This window comes from Antedon mediterranea, chromosome 6 (assembly GCF_964355755.1).
Source record: "Antedon mediterranea chromosome 6, ecAntMedi1.1, whole genome shotgun sequence".
Classification (NCBI taxonomy): Eukaryota; Metazoa; Echinodermata; class Crinoidea; order Comatulida; family Antedonidae; genus Antedon; species Antedon mediterranea.
The window spans coordinates 3,132,822-3,156,856 of record NC_092675.1 but is presented as its reverse complement, the minus strand read 5'-3'; the positions used below and the strand labels follow the sequence as shown (position 1 = coordinate 3,156,856).

General features: G+C 32.1%; 1 protein-coding gene across 1 annotated transcript in view; it reads left to right on the top strand.

Annotated features, from left to right (window-relative positions):
• Positions 1–19,262, top strand: part of LOC140050962 (small ribosomal subunit protein uS11-like) — a 45,981-nt gene extending 26,719 nt beyond the window's left edge. Inside the window, exons 4-7 of the mRNA XM_072095988.1 lie at positions 9,695–9,726; positions 12,083–12,157; positions 13,138–13,203; positions 18,219–19,262. Of these exons, the coding sequence (XP_071952089.1) occupies positions 9,695–9,726; positions 12,083–12,157; positions 13,138–13,203; positions 18,219–18,326 (281 nt within the window). The 3' untranslated portion in view covers positions 18,327–19,262. The remainder of the gene's footprint in view (positions 1–9,694; positions 9,727–12,082; positions 12,158–13,137; positions 13,204–18,218) is intronic.
• Positions 19,263–24,035: the final 4,773 nt, after the last annotated feature.

Below are 24,035 nucleotides of genomic sequence, written 5' to 3'. Positions count from 1 at the left end.
GAATTGAATTGAATATGAACCATACTGTAAATGAAAGAAGAGACATCCAAAATATAAACAGAATTTAGTTATAATTTAAAAAACATAGGTTTTATTTAAAAGTTATACTTTAATTTGAAATTGTTTGTTTATGTTTTTGTTGTAGTATATACAGTATGTTTATTGTTACCTTATATATTAATTGATGTACTTTACTTTAGTGGACATGATGTCCAAAAATACAAAACAAAATTGTTTATCTCATTAGATCTCCCGGAGGGCCAAATTTCATCTTTATCCCATTAACGTCAACCTCCCTAGTGATATATAAATATATATGATGACAACGGACAGAATCGATGTTGCCCGTTGTAATGGCTATTATTTTAGTCATCCTCATGAATATGCAAATTAGTTATTTACTTTTCGATCATTGCCACATATGTATCTCTTAAAAATATTCTCATCAAAATTTTACCTTCTTCATTCAGTCCTGGAGATATTGAAATTATACATAAATATACATTAGATTCTTTATTCTCTCAATATTTCAAATACATTAATATTCATATTTTTTCGTCCACTGTACATTATCCAGAATTCAGCAGACAGACCATGGCATTGTATTCACTTTGTAATAAAAATATCTGAATGCTATATTGATATGATGGTACTACTACTATACTGTACTACTATACTGTACAGTATACTGTACTACTATACTGTACTACTACTATACTACAGTAGTGTGAAAAAAGTACACATGGGAAGTAATTGCGCCCTCTACAGTACATTACTATGTTGATACTATGTAGTTGAATAACCATTAAACCTGTATATCAGTGGCAAATATTATTTTGTATATGAGTGGCAAATACTATTTATATAGGCCTACCTACAGTAAAATTGTTTTCTGCTGTTCGATATTAATTTCAAAAGGGCCCACTAAATTAATATTATGAATGTTGCCTAAAAATTAGAAATGGGATTTTAGTCAAATTACATTAATGAACTTTACCAACGACTTAAATCTGAATTATTAAAATGTTACTAAATTATGGTCTTCTTAAGCTCTGTCTACACTATCAAACTTTATTTGACAAAAAAATGTGATGTGCCCAAATATGGACATGATGACATCGTATTAATACTATACTGTATTTGAGCACATCACACTTTTTTGTCAAAATAATTTGATAATGTAGACAGAGCCTTACCGGTAATACAGTAATTTTCATCAATTTATTTCTTACATTATTAACAATATTGAACTTAATTTAGCTTAAATAAGAGGATGAGAACATACTAAAGCATGGGAATTATACCCGGTCTTATGTTATTAATTTGAGTAATTTTTTTCTTTTTTTTGCTGCACATTATATCACGTCAGTATCAACATTGAAAGCACTAATTAATGGCTTCTATGAATGTGACTAATATACAACCAATGAATGATTCAAAGGATAGCTATTAATCATTAGACTTTACATACTTTCTCTTTGTGATGACCATGTACTGTACATCATAAATACATCATGACAGTTATTACATTAATGTTTGTAATATCTCATTATGAATTATCAGATATTAATATTCAGGTTTTGTTTTCTTTGGTGTTATATACAATTTTAGTCCAGTATTTAATTCATAACGTAAAGGATTACTGTAATGTAAGCTCATTGATATGTCTTGGCATGTGGTAGGTAGGGTGGCCAGTTTCTTTCCACGCTTTGATTACTTTTTTGCTTTAAATAACAGTTTTTTAGGTAAATACATTTTTTTTTCAACAATTTTAAAATGGCATATTCAATAACAACAATTTTAAAAAATTGGTTTTTTTTAAAGGGAACAATACATCAATACTGGAATCAGAATCTATTAATTAAAATGAACTTTTTATTTAATCAATGTTGGTTAAGTACAATAGTGTATATATAATTATTTAATACTATTTTCAAAAAGATTATATTGAATCAAATTATCACATGAACATCAGTGGTTAGCAATGCATCTGCTTGTCATTAGAAAGTAATATTTTATTGTAAAATGTCAAGGGTCATGGTGAATGATAAATTACTTGACCATCACTTGGTGATTTGGCCTGCTTTTTATTATTCTTTTTCCAAGAAAATCCAGCATTTCCTCTCTCTGTAGGGTTCAATAATGGGATAATAATGCTCCTGTATTAGAAGAAAAAGATTGATGCTTTCTGCTCTTATTTCTACAGTATACCCATAAAGATCGCAATTCAAGCAGTGATTAAAGCTCTGTCTACACTATCAAACTAGTTTTATGTGCCCAAATATGGTAGTTGATAAGCTTAAATATGATAATTAATAGTATTAGTAGTGATGACATCATCATGTCCATATATGGGTACATTTTTTGTCACATAAAGTTTGATAGTGTAGACAGAGCTTCAGAAAGAAGGTAAATATTTATGCTTTCTGCTTTTATTTCTACATATCCATAAAGTTGCAATTTTTGGAAATCAAGCAGTCATAATGTTTGTGAAAAGTTTATAATAGTAAAGTAAAATTATTAAATCGGTTTCATAATTATTTTATAGTCCCCAATTTGAAAATATTTCTTTAATTCCTCCACAGGATAGGATACCAATTTATGTTTATCAATAATACACAATCAAAAGCCAAAAACAATAATTAGTTTACAAAATCTATTAAAATAAAAATTTATTAACCAACTGTACAGTATAAAATTGACCTGAACAAAGCTTGACATCCATCTGTGGCTTACCCTTGCACTAGCCCTGACATCTAAACCACATAATACAAAAAAATAATAAAATTAAAGTAAGGTTTAGTTTTAAAAAGATATACAGTAATGATAATGTAAAGACTCGCTGCTAGGTTAAGGAAATCGTGAGAAGTCCACCCACACAGCTTCCCCCTCCTGGCGTCTGATGTTCACAAGGCAATTTCATGAACTAATAATACCACTACCAGAGATATTCAACAGATGGTTGTATAACCTACTGATTTAATTTTTGGCAGTTATGTTTTTCAAAATGAAACAGTGATTTAAGCAATAATTAAAATAATTGATTTGGTTTGCAAATGGTATTGATATTTGTAATGAATAGCATTGGTTGTATAAAAAAAAATGTCTGGCACCATACCTTTCATGTATGCTTCTTCCTATGTACCTCCAACATAGGTTCAGCCATAATATGTAGATATGGGGGTGAGGGAACCCCCTCGTTCGCCAGGATCTGCGCCATTGCTCATGTCCAATATTTTGTGGCATTCTCAATGCGGAGACGTCTCAGTTTTCAGGCACTGGGCATTTGTTACCATTGAAGGAGATGTCCACTTACACGAGGTGTCGTGTTAGGAGTCATAGCGCAACAATACGTTGAGATTTTTTATCTTAATTGTCTTTCTGTTAAAGTACTTTTCAGGTATTTTTATACGATTGCTCAATAAATCTCAATCTGAATCTACATTATAATAATAGAAATACTTTTATTGTTAATTGTTCTGTATCATTAAATAATTAACATTATGCCTTTAAATAACATAATTTGTATTCAAATGTCTTTATCACAGCACATAATCATTTCAGCAAAGACTGAGATCCTTATTTGATCTCACAGTATATCAATTAGCAATTGTTTTCTGAATTAAAAGCAGTAAACAAATAAATAATATTTTAAAAATCATTGAGTTTGCCGAGTCATAAGGATCTGTCGTGATCTTTAAAGGTGTGTCGACTTTTCATTATTTACATTTTTTTTTTTGTTAAAACATAGGTGAGGCAGGATATTTGAATCTGTTATTATTATCTTACAACTAACCATTGAATTGTGTTGTTTTTAAAGTTATAAAACAACGGCGTAAAAATTGTAAAATGTGATACTGTACTGTATGTCCTTTTTTTTTGCTATCTACCTAATGGGAAAATTGTACTATGTAGTTCAGTTAGGCTCTTTTTGTTTAGCAGCACTCGCTTACAATGTGCATTAATTTCACTGTTGCACTATTACAGGAATGATCTTATAAATTAATTAATTCAATTAATGATAAATCATTAAATGGCTACCATAGAAATAAATCATTAAATTTGAAATATTTCAAAACCACCATCGTCTTACAATCACGCCTTTGTTTAATTATTAAGCAACGAGCTTAGTTGTAGTGTTGCCAAATTACTAATATAATACTGTAGATGACAATATTGAAATTGTTCACTAGTTATATATGACTATTGTTTTCTTGGTTTTTTTGAGATGACTAAAGTTGAATGACCTGAGCTTTGAAATCAAACAAAAGAAACCACAACAGATAGGTTTTCAGTTAATTATTCTAAAGATCTTGATTAATGTGTGAGTAAAGCACTAAACAAAATCAGTTGTGGTTTTTAATGGAAATTATTCAGTACAGTATATGACTTTACAATTAAAGCCATAGATGAAAAAAATATATAATTACCGTAGTTCCCCGGGTATAATCCCACCCCCCTTGTACGTGAAATTTGCCTGAATTTGGGAGGTGGGACTATACCCGGGGATTTCCCGCTGCATGAACTGAAAATGACGATATTTCTTCTAGCTACGATTTAGGCTATCTAAAAGCTATATTCCGATGTAGGCCTAGCAATTAGACGGCCAGGCCATCTAGGCCTAGGCGGCCTAATTGGTCTTACCTGTGCTATGCCTACCGTATAGATTTTCCCCGAGATTTCTACTTAAAAAATACCCTAAAATGTGATCTAGGCCTAGCTTCCTAAATCGACATGAACTCGATCATACGAGTTCTCCATGTTCACTCACATGCTCGAGCTCTCTGTGTAAATCGCATGTTGTTGCATGTGACACAAACTCTACTGTGCACAAGCTGGTCGGTATAGAGGGCGGTGTTTTTTTTACGGTAATCAAGCATGCACAGTAGTGTAAACAACAAGAAAGAATGTACACGACGGCGAAAGGATGTACAGAACGTGACGATCGGGGCATGCTAGCCTTAAGGTTGTATTCAACTTAACAATGTTTATGATGAGTTTTAAGTCAGCCAAATTTAGGGAAATCACTCTATTTTTTTGGTGAGAAATTGACGTCGTCCTAGCTAGCTACAGTAGGCCTAGGCCCACCGCTGGCCTAATGTAAAATTATACACTGGGACTTTGCCCGGGGATATGCTTGCGTGTGAAGGTAATCGTAAAGTCGGGGGTGGGATTATACCCGAGGAACTACGGTAGTAAAAACATAAGGGACCATAAAAATAGAAATATTCCACAAAAATAATGATTAACTTGCAATATGTTCCTTCATTGCTTAAGTTGGATATCAACACTTTGGATACAAAATTATTTTTTTACTTTATTTAAACTTATAAATTTATATTAAAATTTGTTATACATTAATACCAATCCATCATCACACAGAAATGATGTGGTGGGTTTAAAATCATTGTGATGTTTGATTCTTGCCGTTTATCATTTTGTTGGTTCTTTTTAATGTGCTGTTCAGGTTAGGTTCACCACAGGTGTGGAGATACTAGAAATCAAAAAAGAAAATGAAATTTAATTTTAAGGGACACCCAGCCTATTGAATACATAAACTATCATAGAGTACAGGCCCGACCAAGAAAATGTAATGACATATTAGTGAGCTTTTGTTTTGTGGCAATCTTGGACTTGTTTCACACTTGGATTCAAAGCAAAGACGACATACTGTAGATACAACAAAAGTAATTTGACCAAACAAACTGTTGCTTATGATTGGTGAACTAACTTGTATTGTCAGTTAAACATTTAGTTCATCATTTTTACCAATGTTAAAGTATAGCAATTGAGATTGCATCACATTTTACTAATTCTCAACCATGCAAATTAACAGTATTTTATCACTTTAGTATGCGTTTTGAGATATCTACTTGTACAAAGATAATAAATACACTGTAAACAATGTTTGTTGGTGTATTTGCACTAAACGCTCATTGAACTTTGTTCTATACCACTGTCCTAATTGTGTGAAGATTTGATTCCAATATTCATGATTAAAATATTAAAGACACTAGTATGTTCTTTATATTACTGTAGGCCAAATGTTGAAGTTAAAGTCATATTTCCTTCCGCATAAATGTTTAGATAAATGTTTTCGTATTTAAAAAAAAAATTAAGAATTTCATACTCGTAGTCATCAAGCATTCAGAGTTTATAAACGAAAACATTCATCACTCTCTCATGTTGGTACATCACAGCAAATAGCAAAGCTTCTAAAAAATGAATATCCAAACAATATCAAACTTTATGTGACAAAAAGAAACGCTTTTGTCAAACTAGTTTGATAGTGTGTAGACAAAGCTTTAGTACTAATAATGCACTTGTCAATTGTATGACCCACTAAACGACCCCCGAGAGAGGTGCGTCATTTACAAAGAATTACTGACGCAGGGGTGCGTCAAAAAACCTAGATGGTACGTCACATCAATAAACAAGGTGTGTCAATGTCCGTCACTTTACCACCCACCATATCATAAACAACATGGTCACAGTGCGTCAAAATGGGTGCGTCCTGGTCACCTAAAGGTAAGTCACCTTTTTGACGCACGGGTGCGTCATGGTATTCAAAAGTATGACGCACATCGGACAAATGACGCACCTCTCCCGGGGGTCGTATAGTGGGTCATACAATTGAAAAGTGCATAATACTATGAATAAACCTCTGATAATTTTCATAAATCTCCATTTGAAAACTCATTTCATATCTAAGTATAGTACTTTTTATTTAAAAAAAATACTAATTAATTTCTTATGTTTTATTCTATTTTATTAAATATTAAAGGTGGAATTTGATATAATAGGTTGTTTGAATATAAAGTACAGTACAATACATAAGCTGAAATAGTATTACTGTATTACATAAATAGGTTTGATAACCATTAATTTAAAGCTGTACAATCTGCAGCCTGCTAAAGCCATTTCCTATCTTGCAAATATCAATGTTGAATTTATAAAGTGTCATCTGATTGATGTGTACATTCTACTTGCAATGGTTAATTATTGAAAATGAATCATTAGGTAACATTCTTTACATTGTTAATATCTTTCAAAGGTAGTCATACCAAAGTAGATTATAGGAAATACAAGCAACCAATCAAATAGCAAAAAGCTAGCCACAGGTATGGGACATTGGCATGTGGTTCTGAGTCATAAAGTGCTTTTGGGTCCAGCTCAACCACTTCCTATTTCCACTTCATTTCATGCTTACCAGTAGAGAGAAACAGACCAAAGCACTTTAGCTTGCCGGGCAAGGTTTTTTTTAACAAGAAGAGGAGATCTACCCTTAAAGGATCAATGGCCTTTTATTTTGGAATATGCTTTTCATTTTCATATAATGAATTGTGTCCTATGTTATATAACACATGACATGTTGTGTACTTTGAAGTAAGTTTAATTTACTAAATACATATTTCATTCATTGTATAATTTATTTATTTATTTATCACTTCAGGTACAAGTATAGCAGACATTCTTGTTTGGGGAGGGGGTAATAGACATTGCATTTTAACTTTTTACCATATTTGTTATACTCTGGATAGTCAGATAAACCATAACCTTATTATTTTGTTTTTATTTATTTAAAATAGATGAAATAAATAGATAATGTATATGCTGTATGGACATTACAATTCATCAAAATGGTTAAATATGATCAAAATATCATATTTGAAAAAAATAAATGAAATAAATCATTTGAGGATATTAAAGTAAAATGGTATAAACATCTGTGCACTGTAAACATGTGATCTTATTTTATCCATAACATTTGTAAACAGTATTTAGATCTATAGATGTCTGGCATTTAAATTACCTATTTAAATTTATTTCATAAGTACTGTTACTAGTTAGTCGTCTTGAATTTTTATCAGCTAGACATACTGTATCTTCAAAATCATATTATAGACAAGATTGATCTTAAATATTGTTCACATCAGAGTTAAATACCCTATATACTTTTTACACAATTATAATTAAGATTATTAGTATTTGTCATTGTCATTTCACACACAAACACCAGAAAGTAATTCACCAAATGCAGAAGAATCGAATCCTACTTAGAGTCTAATTTGAGACCCTGGGTCTACATTTACCAACTTTATGCTGCGTAATTTTGTTATTGTTTGTATAAACTTTGTTTTCACAGGTTGTTCAAACTGCAATTGCATTTTGCAAAGTACTGTGGTTATTGACCAACCTTTATGCCTAAAATTACGTAATAAAACAAATCAACATTTTGTAGCATTTTTTGCGCAATATCAAAATCATAAATAACTGATTATTGATTTCTTCTTGCAGAAACAGACCCTTAATCATTGTTATTCTTGACATCCAAATCTTTGTTTCGTTCTATTTTTTGGCTAGAAAATTTCCATTGTGTTGTACATATTTGTCATCTTAATCTTGAATCAACTATAATAAAGTTGTTTCATAATTGTTTTTTTATAACTTTATTTTTAGTTCATTGTTGTCATTCTATTGAATAAGTCATACAAGGTTGAACTGAAAAACAAACACTGTACCTGTATGTACAAAGTACTATGAAAAGAGTTTATTGTTGAAGAGGAAAGTTGTCGGCAAAATATACTGTACTGTACAGTACAGTATATTTTGACAGTTCATAAACTGTCAAATATACTGTACTGTACAGTACAGTATATTTTGACAGTTCATAAACTGTCAAATATACTGTACTGTACAGTACAGTATATTTTGACAGTTCATAAACTGTCAAATATACATTTCGGACTGTCTATAAACCTCCATATAAATTACTGCACTACTGTATATAGCACAGTTTGGCAGTTTAGAAACTGTCAAAATATACTGTATCGTACAGTAAAAATTGACAATTTAACTTAAAATATACTGCTCTGTATAGTAGTTTACTTTACTGTACAAACAAATTTATAAACTGTAAAAATGTACCTTTAATACTGTACTGGGTACATTTTCTACAGATATTGTCACATGATTCCCTAAATCTTATATAACACACACAGTTATATAACAGGGTTGGCATTAACCTTTGACATGTGTTACAGTTTGTTACCATTGTTTGTGTATAAATAATACAGCATTTTAAATGTTCATGATTACACCACAAAAAGTGATTTTATAGTTTTTAACATTTTCCACAGTTTGTTTGCATTTTCATCTGTTTAGAGCAGGATGGTTTTGTCAATATTGTGTTAATGTGTGGTTCTTTATTATCATCATTGTATGCTCTTTTAGTACAGTATTTTATGATAAATGATCGACCAGGGTCCTATAAATGCAGCATTTTATATTTCACTATAAATATTATGTTTAACTGTACACCATGTGACATTGTTGATGGTATTAAATACCATTTACCATACAATGCTTTAAAATCATGGGACTAGCACTTGGCATGTGTGTAATACTGTACAGTACTTGATTTTGTTGCCTTTTATAGTATTTTGAATTACTGTTGTGTTACCTCCATGTTTCAAGTTTGAAATGGATTATCATATATTATGATTTATGATATAATAAAGTGTTAATAATAGATTAATAACACTATGTTATGCTGATCTACAAATTTCAGTTCTTGCAATATATCTATCATTTTTATCATTAATGATTATTTCATGTCAGATTTACAATTAAATAAAATTAAAAGGAAATATAAATGTTTAAATTATTTGTATGTTTTGCTTTTATCTTTTAGTTACAAGTAATATTGTATCGAAGGCATCATGTGTAAGTATAAAACACTAGCTTTTATTCTATCCATCTCAAGGACCAAATTGTGACTCATTTTAGTTCTGTATTTTTTGTACCTACGTAAACTATTTCTGTGAGTCACTATAAAAATGTTGGTACCAAAATAGAAGTCATGCATTGACATATTACCACTAGAGAGTCAGCCTTATTGGGAAGTATTGTCCCCTTTCCCCTTATTTAGTATCTTGACCTTCCAACTTCTTGTAATGTCACTCTTCCATATTCCATGCTATCATTAAGGTTTTGATTATTTATAAATATTATTTAGTAATAAATTTCATATACATTTTTTAAATTCAATATTTAATTGAATATTTAATTGTTCTGACTGTAATTTTTTTTTTATCGTCTTGCCAAACTGTATTGTTCTAATGATCAATACAAGATGGACCACCACACATAAAAATATTATTAAAATAAATGGAATTGCATATTGCTTTTAAAGCTCTGGTCTACACTATCAAACTAGTTTGACAAAAAAAAGTGTGAATGCGCCCAAATATGGTGGTGATATACCAAAATATGGTAGTGATATACTCAAATATGTAGTGATATGGCAAAAATCATGTCTATATATGGGCACATCACATTTTTTGTCACATAAGGTTTGATAAAGTAGACATAGCTTTAGCTTTATATTTTTATATAGAACCCTTATAAGGATATACCTTTGGGAGTAAAAAAGTGTCCCCTTATTATTTTTTCATGTAAATAGGGGTGTCCCAAAGCAGGGTACTTTATAAAATTGAAGTATTTGAACATAACAACCATTTCAATTATTTCCACAAAAACAATTTCTGTAAACCAAATAATACTTCCTAATTACGGATTTGGTCTTGTACCCCTTATTTTGACCAATAAATATTCACAATACTTTCTTACCCTTTAAATATCTGTAGGCTGTGTTGACAGTTTCTTTAACCCCTATAGTTTTCTCACCTTCTTTAAGTAGACCTACTTACCTTTACGAAATCACATTTAAATGTCATTGATTATTACAACATTGTGTAGTTATCATAGTGTGTGCTAGTATGCTAATAACAGAGGGAAGAAAAAAATTCAAAAATTGGACGGGTTTCAAGAAACTCGACGAGTTGTTATTTCATCCCACGAACAATCAATTTACTAAAGATAGATTGACCAATCACAGTCACGTCATCTACTGTGTTGTTCCCAAGTGATTCCCGCGTGCCACGCCGCCAACCGGTTGTGATTTCTACCGCAGTGCAACACACCCTTGTTCAAACATCCTTTGCATACCTTTTTTATATCTGATTGAACTTGCATTACTATCTTTTTTGGTATTATTTTCTGCTTGTTGTACAGTATTTAGGTAAGTGATGTAGTAAAGTACATCGTTGAAATATCTTTTTTTGTCGGAAGTCTGTGAAACCATTACGGTAGTTTAAAATTACTTCAGAATTTAGCATTTACACAAGTTCTATTTCTAGGTAAAGTTTCAGTTAATTTGTTTGAAAATGTTATAAAGGGACCATTTTATAAGAGACCGCTTCTAGTATGGTACAAACTATTAGATAATCATACTCGGTCATACTATGAGAACTAGGCGCCCATCTCCTCAAAAACTGATTCAGTCAGAGGACCACATGATATAATGTATGGTTGCATCACATCAGATATGTCAGTTTTTAAATCACACTCTGTACTATGCGCTACTACACCTGCGTCAAAATTTGTTGATCATATCTACGCGAAAAAATAATATTATACTGTCTGCATGCGACACAAAAACATAATATTATTTACTATCCTTGTGAGTCGTATGAGATAATTTTTAAATAAAAATCTTAAAAGACTTAATTAAGAAATGTTATTGTCATTAAAATATAGTTAGTTTTATAAAAATTGATTGGTAGGCCTATCACTCAGTAGCTTCGGAAATGTAGATTATTGAAATAAACAACTAGTATTTTCTAAATTATAAATAGTTGTAAACAACAGTCTAACTGGCCTAGATACTCACCTGTTTTTACTAAACACACATTCCAAATTACAAATACTTGAACTAGACATATCATACCATCCCATAGGATGTCTTAGGCCCTCCCAGGTGATGGCTAGTGCCGGAACCTTCCCCACCTGCCTCCCTCCCTGCCAATCACACTGGCTTGGCTCTGCTCTGCTCACTTCAGGGTCAGGGTTAGATTTGGTATACGTGACTGAATATTTTGGTTTAGAATCAGAAATTACAACAGTGCTTTGGTCACCGAGGTTACCAAAGTTCATATTAAATCATAAGTATTTTATAATGGTGAAAATATTATGTGAATATATGAGTTGTTTGTTTACTGTTGATTACTAATGTTTTTAGGGAACTGAAGGATTTAAAAATGCCAAAAAAGGAACAAGTGTCGCGGCACAGAGTGCGGCCATGGCCGCAGCTACAGTAAGTATGTCAATAACTACGTTTGAATGTCACATCATAACACTTACAATTCACTTTGACCAATTTTGTTTTTATACAGTAGTCCGGTACTGATTGCAGAGTACCATCACAAAGTCGCTTTGTTTACCAATTTCGGTCATAAAAAAAAAGATTCCGTTTAGAATTGACCATAAACATTAAAAATAAAAAAGTTATGGAACAATGAGACAAAAATAGATATGCAGTAAAATACAGCAAGAAATTTTACTGAATGTGTAAAAAGTAGTTTAGAAATTACTCAACATAGTTGTTAAAGAATTAAACAAACGGATAGACTCTGTGGTTGTAGAGATTTGACAAGTTTGTTGACCAATGACAAGCGACAGTTTGAATAATCCATCACTTGATTGGTCAACTATACTTGCGTTTCGTTACATACTTGTTTTGGTCTTAAGCTCTGTCTACACTATTAAACTTGATGTTCCCATATATAGACATGATATATCATATTAACACCATATTTGGGCATATCACTATCATGTTTAGGCACATCACAATTTTTTGTCAAGATAGTGTAGTAGACAGAGCTTGAGGAACAGCATTCAAAGATATTCAATTCTTTATTATTTTCCTTCTCTGTGAAAAACACAAAGAGCATTATTTACTATTTTCATTCCCAAAGCAGAAGTTCAAACTCTAATTACCTTTACAGGAAATATCTAATCCAAGGTAATTTCTTTTATTCAAAAAGATACAGTAATTTCTTTGTCGCTAGTGTTTCATCAGAGAAATGAAAAAAAAATGTTGAGAGCTTCCATCTGTGTTGCAAACCAGTGGATGAATCAACACAACGATTTATATCAAAGAATGTGATTGGATCATTCTATTTCCAGTATGATAACTAAACTTTGATTGGTGGATTTGTTTTGAACAGGAAGTCGGGTTTTTTTTTATATAATGAACCTTATTATGTAATATCTTTCCTTCTGTTTATTCCACAGAAAGCATTGGATAAGGGAGTGAAAATGGTGCGAGTGATAGTGAAAGGAATTGGTCCTGGTCGACAGGTAAATGTTATAGAGGAACTCAAGTTCTGTTTCTGCTGCATAACGCAAATTTGTTGCCCAGCGATAACCGGTTAAATGGCGTTCTAACACCGAATTGAATGGGTGTTCTTAACTGGTTATTTTGCGCTGCCTTTTAACCGGTTACCACAAATTTGTCCTGTTTCTGCTGCCAAGAAAATGGAGTTAATTTATTCACACCGATTTTAACCGGTTATTTTTATGCAGCAGAAACAGGCCTTAAAATAATTCTTAAATGTTTGGTTTTTCATTGAGAGCTAGATTTTAGATTACGGTAAGTTAGATTAGAGTGTTTCTAATGTGACAGAATTGTTGACAAAAAAAAACCGTCTAAAAAATGATTTACAAAAACCCCAATTGATTCCTTTTTAAATTCTCAATCATCAAAACTTTTTTTTAACAATTTATGTGAAACAATATTTTACCTGCAACATGATCTCAAAATAATATGAATGACAACCAAGTTTAGAAATAGGTTTTTGAAAACAATTCATTATTTGTAAATTGTTAAACATAAAAAAGACCATAGGACAGAAATATGCAGAAAATAATGATATGATTAGTTAATATATGGAAAAGTCTAGCATGTTTTTATTTTGTATTTTGCCATACAAATATTTTGATATCTATTCCTCTGATTATAAATTATATTATTTGTTTTAATTAATACTATAATTAATTGCAGGGCTGAAAATGTGTGCCAGCAGGGCCAGTAGGAATTAATTGATGGTGGTCCTTATTAGAATTAACTGGCCCTGTTTTTCAAAAGCAATATTGCGCGTTTCAGACTACGAAATTCAAGAAAATAACTCTCTACTAGTCCATAGTAAATTAAATTTTATTTTCAATCGTATTGTTGGTTCTCACTACACTTCCTCCTTCTTGAAACTAATGCTCTTTTTGAAAAGGTTCATTTTATTTTTAATACTATAGGCCTACAGTACTTGTGTAGTACAGTAGTTATTTGATTTTATTGTTGATTCTGTTACAAACTCTAGAGTTGCTATATGCCAAGTTCTTTGTTACATGTTAGTTGTGTGCACTTCACTTAAATTTAATACCCAAATCCGGCTGATGTGAATTAGCTTTAGTGGTTTTCATGTAAATATTATTGACGCCTGTTCTATGACCACACTACACAGATGACTGCAGTTTAGCTAACAAATTCATTCATATGTGGTCAGCATTTGATAGTCATTCTGGCCTTTTAAGCCCTTGAGATAAGCAACTCATTTACACTTTTCTAAGAATGAGAAAGTTCTGATCTTAACAAAGAATTTTTTTTATTTTTTTTTTTGCTGGTACCATAGAATGAGCTTATTTTTCCGTGACATTGTTCTTTGTATTCATATTGTTCTCTTTTTTTTTTTGCATTAAAAATACATAATATTCTTTTATGGATTGCAATAACATAAGAACAATTTTATAACTTTAACTTCAAAGAAAAACATTTTTATTAAGACTTTTAGTTACTTTATTTAAGTTAGTCATAATACTACATGAAAAAGCCTTAATAGAAAAACATGAGTTTTTCAATTGGCATTAATGCTTGTGTGTACGTGTGACAACTCATTTCTTGATCTTTGATTGGTTCCATATTTTTTCACTTCACAAAAAATTGAAACTAGTCGAACTACCTATTTCACAGAAGCGAAAATTCAAGGAATGCAATAGTGTTTAGGACACGTGTCAGGCTAGAACCTAGGACACTTGTCAGGCTAGAACCTAGGACACTTGTCAGGCTAGAACCTAGGACACTTGTCAGGCTAGAACCTAGGACACTTGTCAGGCTAGAACCTAGGACACTTGTCAGGCTAGAACCTAGGACACTTGTCAGGCTAGAACCTAGGACACTTGTCAGGCTAGAACCTAAAGTGTTTGCTTAAGTAAGTTTCTTTCGCTTTTATTTTCCAAATGAAAAATCTGTTATGCAACTTGTAGTTGTAGTGTCTCAAGGCAAGCCTATTCCACTGTCCAAATAATACAACATCTAGTTTTTATTTAAGTACTGTATATAAAATATTTTATCTGTCAAAATATTGGAAATATTTGGGATTTCTTGTCAATAGCATTTGGTACTTTAAATGCTTATGTATTTTGATGAAGATTATCATATCTACTTTAAAAGTTTGTAACCTTTTGTGTTATCCTTGCTTAGTACATTCTTTTCAAAACAGAAAGTTTTCCTTCTCATACCAGACATTGTTGAGTGTTATCCATAGGGCCTTTAAGATACCACTATGAATTTGTAACATATCTTTCACCTTTTAAACTCTTTCTAAATAGAGGGAGCTATCACATTTGTGAAATATAGTATACTGTACAGAAACAAACTAATCCTAAATATATGATAACACAACTTAGAAACAGGAAGGTCATTAATTTCTTCCGATCTTAATGACAAAGTTTTGATTAAAAACTGTTTAATAAGAAAATAAGTTGAACTCGACGCCTGAAAACTGAACCATTATAGTAAACTTTCATATGGTAAATTTATTTACAAAAGATTAGTTTGTGCATTTGTCTAAATAACCCCAGTATTTGGTCGATTTGCTATTCTTGATCTACTAGATTGAACAATATTTAATATTTAATTAATGTCATCGTACAGTACCAGTAATACTTTGTAAATACCATTTTAAACTACTGTACTTATTTGGAATTTCTGTTTATTTCCAAGAAAATTACTTTCCAGTTATTTCCACACAGTAGAGAAACAGGCCCAAAGGCATGGTATACGACTTACAGTGCTGTCACTGATACTGTGGTAGCACATACTAAAGTAGGCCTGTTCAATGTATTGTACAGTGTTACAAGTACTATCCTATCAGTAATGTAAACATGTTAATTCAGTGGCTATTAATGAAAATTACCACTTCAATTATCTTGAACAACGATAAAACTTAAAATGTCGGTGAGCGCATATTAGGCCTACTATAATATCATACAGTATATCTTGAATTACGGAAAAGATCATTTTTACTATTACCTATTATTACAGTAGTAGTACCTGTCCGACATCTGACTAAAAATGAGTAGTTTGTACAGTATATATACTTAAAAACACAACCATCTTATATTTTTTACTTTTTAAAAATATGCTTTCTTGAAAATATCTGGACATTTAGATTCATCTATTGTAGATTTATTTAATTTTAAAAGTGGATGGTGGTGAGGAGTAAAATAAAAAGAAAAAATTAAGATCTCAAAATCTCTTTTTTGATATATTAACTATGTTTTATATACTGTATATACATATTCCACTTGCACTGATGAAGGGCTAGTGTTGCCCGAAAGCTCTGCTAACTTTTCTGGCTGTTTTACTTATCGTTTTGATTTAGCTTTTTTTTTTGCTTTTTTTTTGTATCTTCATTGAGATCCAGCCACTGATACCCACAGCATTGTCATTTTTTCAGTAATTTGCCTTTGGATTTATACATATTCCAAGAGATATATTATCTCAAGTGCCTAAAAGTTTTTTATATCGAAGTAAATATTATACAACATTTAAATCAAAGAGCTGCATAGGCGGGGTAAAAGAAAAAATCAAAATCAAGCAAGTTAATAATATATATAAATAAATATAATATTTATTAAAATGACATGTTTATATTGAGGCACTTTTAAGTTGTTTGATTTTTATTATATAACATACGGTAGATAAACTAAACTAAACTACTAAATTGGATTATTTTATCAATAATGACCGTTTAATCTACTCTATCATCTCTGGTTTGCTGATGATGAAGGTCATTAAAAATTAAGCAGGTTAGGTATACAGTACATCTATGACTTGCATTGAATCATACACACCCACTACAAGTTTTATCATACTAATGTGATGTGTGTTAGTCATTTTATTGATGTTTTGATTATATCATAACAGTCATCATTGTTCCTGTATATTCCATATGTTGAGGCTGCTCCTTTCTTGGAATTGTTGTTTTTGCATCTATTAATAAAAAGAAAACAATACTACCGTTGTTTATTAATTGTCTATTATCTGGAACCGAATGGATTTTGTTTGTTTGTTTTATCTTTATACTGGGTAACCTCTTCAGTCAAAGACTGATCTCCCAGAGGGCCCAGTTGGTGATCAGTGGCTGTGATGTACTAATACACCGGGGTAACCCCCTACTCATCTCGAAAGATGTACTAGGTTCTTTAAAGTGCACACGAGCAAGTTGTGTACACTGGACCTACGGTTTATAGTCCTTATCCGAGAAGACTCGTTCTACCACCAGAACCATGGAGTGAGTGAGCCTCGAACCCTGCCGATGTTATGGCTGCGTGATTTAAACATTCGCTTAAATACTTTTATAGCATCAAGAGTGGGTTCCACTTGGACGCAATTTATTCATTCATTTCATTAATTCTTTAGTTTGTATTCAAATGTATATACAGCATTACAGATACAAAGCTCTTTAACTAATATACATAATTACATAATACAATAATAATACAAAAGCCCCATGGACCACAAACTGGTAATATGTGTACTTGAAAATCTCTTAAGGAATGTACCACAAATGATTTTTTGACCAATCATGATGCGATGGCGACCATCCAAACTGTCGTTTGTTATTGATCAACTCATTTTAATGCGCCTACGTTGCATGCAAGGGAGAACCAAACTTTTGGACTTTTTTAAGATGGATTTTTTTTAGAGATATTACAGTTTTCTGAGTAGCCCCTGGGCCAGATACTGAGCTTGCAAAACAGGTTCCTCAGGACTATACCAACCATTAATAAGATTTGTACAAACTAACCAACAGACAATGAACTTTGACCTATTACTGTGGCCTCTGTCTTAATTTATCAATTAATTTTGACAAGATTGTATTTATACGGTAGTAGTTATATTTATTTGCTTATGTTGCCGAAAAAATTGCTGATAATTTGCAGTTTTCTTCTTCTTTCTACAACCAGTGTTTACTTTATTTTTGTTTTTAAATCTATATTATTGTTATCAATTAAAATTTTTTATTTTTGTCTAGGCATCCATCAAAGGTCTGCAAATGGCTGGCTTGGAAATTATCTCAATCACCGACAACACGCCGGTACCGCATGGCGGCTGTCGGCCACGAAAGGCAAGGAGATTGTGATGTGTGATGGCCAGTGTTACTATGACAACAGATTGCGAGAATGGAATGTTACAGTCTCTGCTGTTGACATTAGTGATGACGATGATGTAACATTTACCAATATGTTTATTGAAATAAATTTGCATTAATTTTTCTGAAGAAAAGGATGAATATTGTATGATAAACATACAGTTGTAACAATGGCTTTAGGATACTACTTTACTGCGGACATACTGAGGTTGGAATCATACTTTGACTTGTAATAGACCAGGAACACTTTGAATAGGAAAAGCATAGGGAAATGGTAACAAATACTTTGCATAACTTTTTAATCTACTGGTGCAGTAGCAAATGTGTGTTCATACATACTATATTTAATTGAGTTTATTAGTATTTTGCATAAGCTTCATTCACACACTAAACCCCAATCGCAGTCTAGTGGTCAGTGGCCGTATTCATCAATCACACTTAACTCAATAAATATTTCCCTTATTGTATTCACTTGGATAGGATATTTTTCTTTTAAGATAAAGCTGGGTTCCCATTGCGATGTAAACGCAACGCAAGCGTGTTACGTTGTGTTACGTCCTTGTGTTGCGTCTCTAGTTGAAACCAAGCATTAGTGACTTTAGCCTAAGTGTGAATCGTAAGTACATCCTCTGGTAAACTTGAAAATGGGTAAAGTGTGTCAATGCATATCCCACCGTTTTTCTGGCCACTGCACCGAATCTGGGCGCTCCTGAAGGCTCTCTGAATTTCAGAATATTCTAAATTATTGATTATCATTATTAATTTGTAATTTATTTTAATTGTTATTCAAATAATTAAATATAAATCGTGCATCAGTGTCCTCATGATTAAGAAACACCCCGTGGGAGATTATCTGTTTATCCATATACGGTGTTCTAGGTTAGATTACAAACCACAACAAATGAAAAAGTAAAAGTGATCAATTGATTTAATCCTAGTACTTCCTTGTTTTCTATATTTGGGCCTTTGTTTTAACTGTGTAATATAATGAGGTAATTTGGATGTCTTCCAAACAGAAAGCTAGAGAAATTGTCATTTCTATGTTATTAATGAATTTACAATCTTAATTCATTGATTTTGGTAGCCAAGGAACATGTCTGAGGTGAGTTTTAAATAGCAGAGCAGAGGATTCAGGGAGTAGTGTTAGCAACAACTTATTAAATGTATAGGTTGCTGAACTTATATTTTAAAATGGAGATTTTTCATTTCACCTAAACAACCCTTTCTGTCGTAGCATACCTTATATTGTTATTATGAGTGGAATTGTGGCTTGGTGATTATGATGCTTGGCTACAACTCCAAGGGTCCTGGGTTTAAGTCCCGTCACATGTCAGGATTTTTTCTAAGGAAAAAATTACAACTCCACTCTCAAAGACTTTTTTTATGTAGAGCATCTTGTGTATATGTTTGTCTTGTGAACATCTGAGGTTCCCTAATGATCAGCAATTGCTGGATGGATCATCCTCATTAAATATGGTAAAAAAAAAATTGTAAAAAAACGTATTTTCATAGATTGAAATTTACTCTCCCCATTGTATTACCTAATCTCATTAACAAAGTCATTCATTTTTTATAGCTTAGGAAAATAAAAAAAAACACACAAATGCTTGTTAACCGTTATGATGCATCTTTTACATTTTAATGTTTCTATGTAATTTCAATCACCTTACATGACTCATGTTTGAATTTACGTTAGTACATCTTGAGTCACTGAAATGACAAAGTCAAAGACATTTCATGTTGCAAATAATGTATGTTGAAGGAAAAATAATCACTAAGTGTTACATAATAGTTGTAATAAGGAAGTGTTTTTTTTTATCAAGAAAAAAATATGGGCAAAACATTTATTTGCCAATTTTGCAGAAATGTCTTTATAACTTAAACATATTGAATCACCAAGTGTTACATAATAGTTGTAATAAGGAAGTGTTTTTTTTTTTTATCAAGAAAAAAATATGGGCAAAACATTTATTTGCCAATTTTGCAGAAATGTCTTTATAACTAAAACATGTTGAATCACCAAGTGTTACATAATAGTTGTAATAAGGAAGTGTTTTTTTTATCAAGAAAAAATATGGGCAAAACATTAATATCTGGCAATTTTGCAGAAATGTCTTTATTACTTAAACATATTGAATAAGTGAGTGATTGCCAAGAGATTGTTATCTGGCAAGAAATTCAATATTCTATCTGTGCTTTTAATGTCAGTAACCCTTTGTAAATCAGAATATATAAATAAGTACAATAGTACAGCAACAATATTTAATAGCCATTTCCTCATCGTACGATTGTTATCCTTTTTATTAGTGAACTGCGTGGACGTGGTTTTCCCTGGATGTTTTTACCTTGACGTTAGTTTACTGTATATAACCTACTGGCAAGTTCACTAGAGTGTTGGATGAGTGTGTATTGCTAATGCCACATGTGTTAAATCAAAGAATCGTGACCTTCATATCTGTTGTCAGTGACCTGTTACTACTGATGACGTCAATATTCAGCAGTTTATATATAATGCCTGTGCTTTCCGATTCATAACAGTCGAGTTCAGCTGTTTGATATGTACAACAACCGGATTATATCGTGTTTTAAAAAAAGCTGTTTTAGTTGTATTTACACTGTATCTGATAGCGATATGATTTGTTCCTGCTAGTCTTTTTATGTTTGGAATTTTCTATTTCCTTTAATACAATAGTTCCTCCTTTTCTTTTCCCTTACCAATCCGAGATTCTCTTTACCTTCCCCCTCCTCTTCCAATCCGACGGTCACAATTCCAAGACCAATATCGAAGGGTCCTTTCGCCCACTCGTTCTTCCCAAGACAACCGTACAAGGGTCACTCTCCCCACGGAGTAATTTATTATTGCTCCATGCTCTTGCTCTCCCTTATACTAACAATTGACAGGTCCTTTCCAAGACCACCGTCATAGAGTTAGGCCTCTGTCCCCAATATTACCGATTCAAAGTTTCACCATTTCCAAGACCAGCATCGTCCTATGGTCACTCAGTCCAGTGAGAGGATCACCCTTCCCAAGACCACCCGTCGAAGGGCCATCCATCCAAGATTCACGATTCCCTATACCACCGTTACTTCAAACACAACCCTTCCGTCCTATGCCTACAGTAAGTAATGGTTTTCTAAAAGTTAAGTTACAAAGAAGATGTTTCTTTTCTGTGGATGCGTGTTTATACATGTGTGAAATCCATGCATTTTTTCCATCATCTACTAAAGGAAATAATCAAACTTACAATCGATGTCGGATGTTAAATGTATTCATTGGAAATTCTGTCATGTGGAAATATTCAGTAACGTTGAGGATAAGATTCGAACCAGAGTGAGCCGATCCTGTCAAGTTATTGTTGATATTCAGTAACGTTGAGGATAAGATTTGAACCAGAGTGATCCTGTCAAGTTATTGTGTATATTCAGTAACGTTGAGGATAAGATTTGAACCAGAGTGATCCTGTCAAGTTATTGTGTATATTCAGTAACGTTGAGGATAAGATTTGAACCAGAGTGAGCCGATCCTGTCAAGTTATTGTTTATATTCAGTAACGTTGAGGATAAGATTTGAACCAGAGTTAGCCGATCCTGTCAAGTTATTGTTTATATTCAGTAACGTTGAGGATAAGATTTGAACCAGAGTGAGCCGATCCTGTCAAGTTATTGTTTATATTCAGTAACGTTGAGGATAAGATTTGAACCCGAGTGAGCCGATCCTGTCAAGTTATTGTTTATATTCAGTAACATTGAGGATAAAATTTGAACCAGAGTAATCCTGTCAAGTTATTGTGTATATTATTCAGTAACGTTGAGGATAAGATTTGAACCTGAGTGAGCCGATCCTGTCAAGTATGAACATCTTAGCAGCTTAGCTTTCTGTGTCTGTGTGTTAGGGTGAAATACAGAAACCTCACACACAACCACAGGAAGATATGATGCTAGGCATACGTCAAAGAAAACACCATCATTTTGTATAAAATATTATAGTTTGATTTTGATTTGAGATAAGGATTTGGTACGGAAGTTTATCAGAACTTTATTTAGTTTTCATACACAGTTTGAATGTGCAGCAATGTCGATTTAAAAGAACATGGAGTTATATCTGGTGAAGTTGTTCTTTAAGCTTCGTCTACACTATCAAACTTTATGTGACAAAAAATGTGATGTGCCCATATATGGACATAATGATGTCGTATCACTACCATATTTGGGTATACGTATCACAATGTTGTTGTCAAACTTTTTTTATAGTGTAGACAAAGCTTTATAGGCCATAAACGGATTGTTAAATTTAAAAATAAGCTGCCAAACCAACCGAATCCGGACATACATTTTTAAGTTCCGATATGCTGTGTTCGTATACTATTTTAAGACATCAAATGGGCTAAGCACTTGTCGGATCCGGGTCTTAAAAACATGAATGTATTATGATTGTTCGCGTTCCTTGTTTTTTTTTATGATGCTAACTACTGCCTCGTTTAAATACACCCTGTCTAATTATACAGTATAAGTACTCATAAGGCGTTGATTTGTCTGATGATGAGAATAGTTTCTCGAAACATGTCAAGACATTTTAAGGCAGTTTTCGTATTCATCAAATGCCTCAATCTTAAACTCGAAAGTTTGCTGGTATCTAGTGAATGTATTATGTTGGCCTATTGTTTATGTAACTTCAATCAACCGGTATGTTTTAAACGATGGAGCAGTGAACAGAAAAGTGAACAATATTTAAACAAATCATTATATCTGTCATGAATAATAACTTATTACAAAAGCAGAATGTAAATTGGCATATTTAGCAGAAATAACAGATGCATTATTAGTTTGCATTGGGAGAAACGAACGCCTACGACGAGAAGAAAAAACGTCATGTTCATTAAACATATACGTTAACCAGCTTATAGCCGAAGTAGCAATGAACGCGATTAAATCTAATGAGAAATACGTCTGAATATAAATATGTGTAATAAATGCAAATGCATATTTCAATATGTTCTTCCTATCCTCTCCTTCCGTTGCAGCAGCGGGGTATATTATTTTGATCAACAACAAAATGCATAATGCGCGTGGACTTGAAATTAAATGTTGAAAAAACAAATAGCATTTACATTTTTACATTTTATTTCTCCACTTTTTTTTTTTCAAATAACAAGAATGACGAATACAAAATCATGAGAGACTGAACCCTTTCCCACTAGAGACACTAAAAGCATTTTAAAGCATAGATTGTAGGCCTACAGTACAATTAAAAAGGCGTCGGTTTTTATGAAAGACCTAATACCGATGATGATTGGGCTCCCTAGTAGATTCAATTAATTAGTTCGAAATTAAACGGGCAGTAAAAAAAGACAATAAAATTGTAAACAATAAATAAATCACAATTGGAAGAAAACATATTCCCAGAAATGAATATAATATACTGAGAGGATGATGAGAAAGGCTATAAAGCAAATTTACCCCTCAATTATTACGGCAACCAAGTATACACAGATGTAACCAGTACTATGCTAGTGGGCTCATCAATTCAATTGTATTATTATCTAATAATAATACAATATACAACTTTCTCAATTTAATTTTAATATCTTTTAATAATTTAATTAATGTACTTAATGCAAGCTTTGAACTTTTCTGCATTTGAGAAACGCAACCTCTTGCCCCAAGACGTACACAGTGACACTGCAGAGAATATAAACTAAA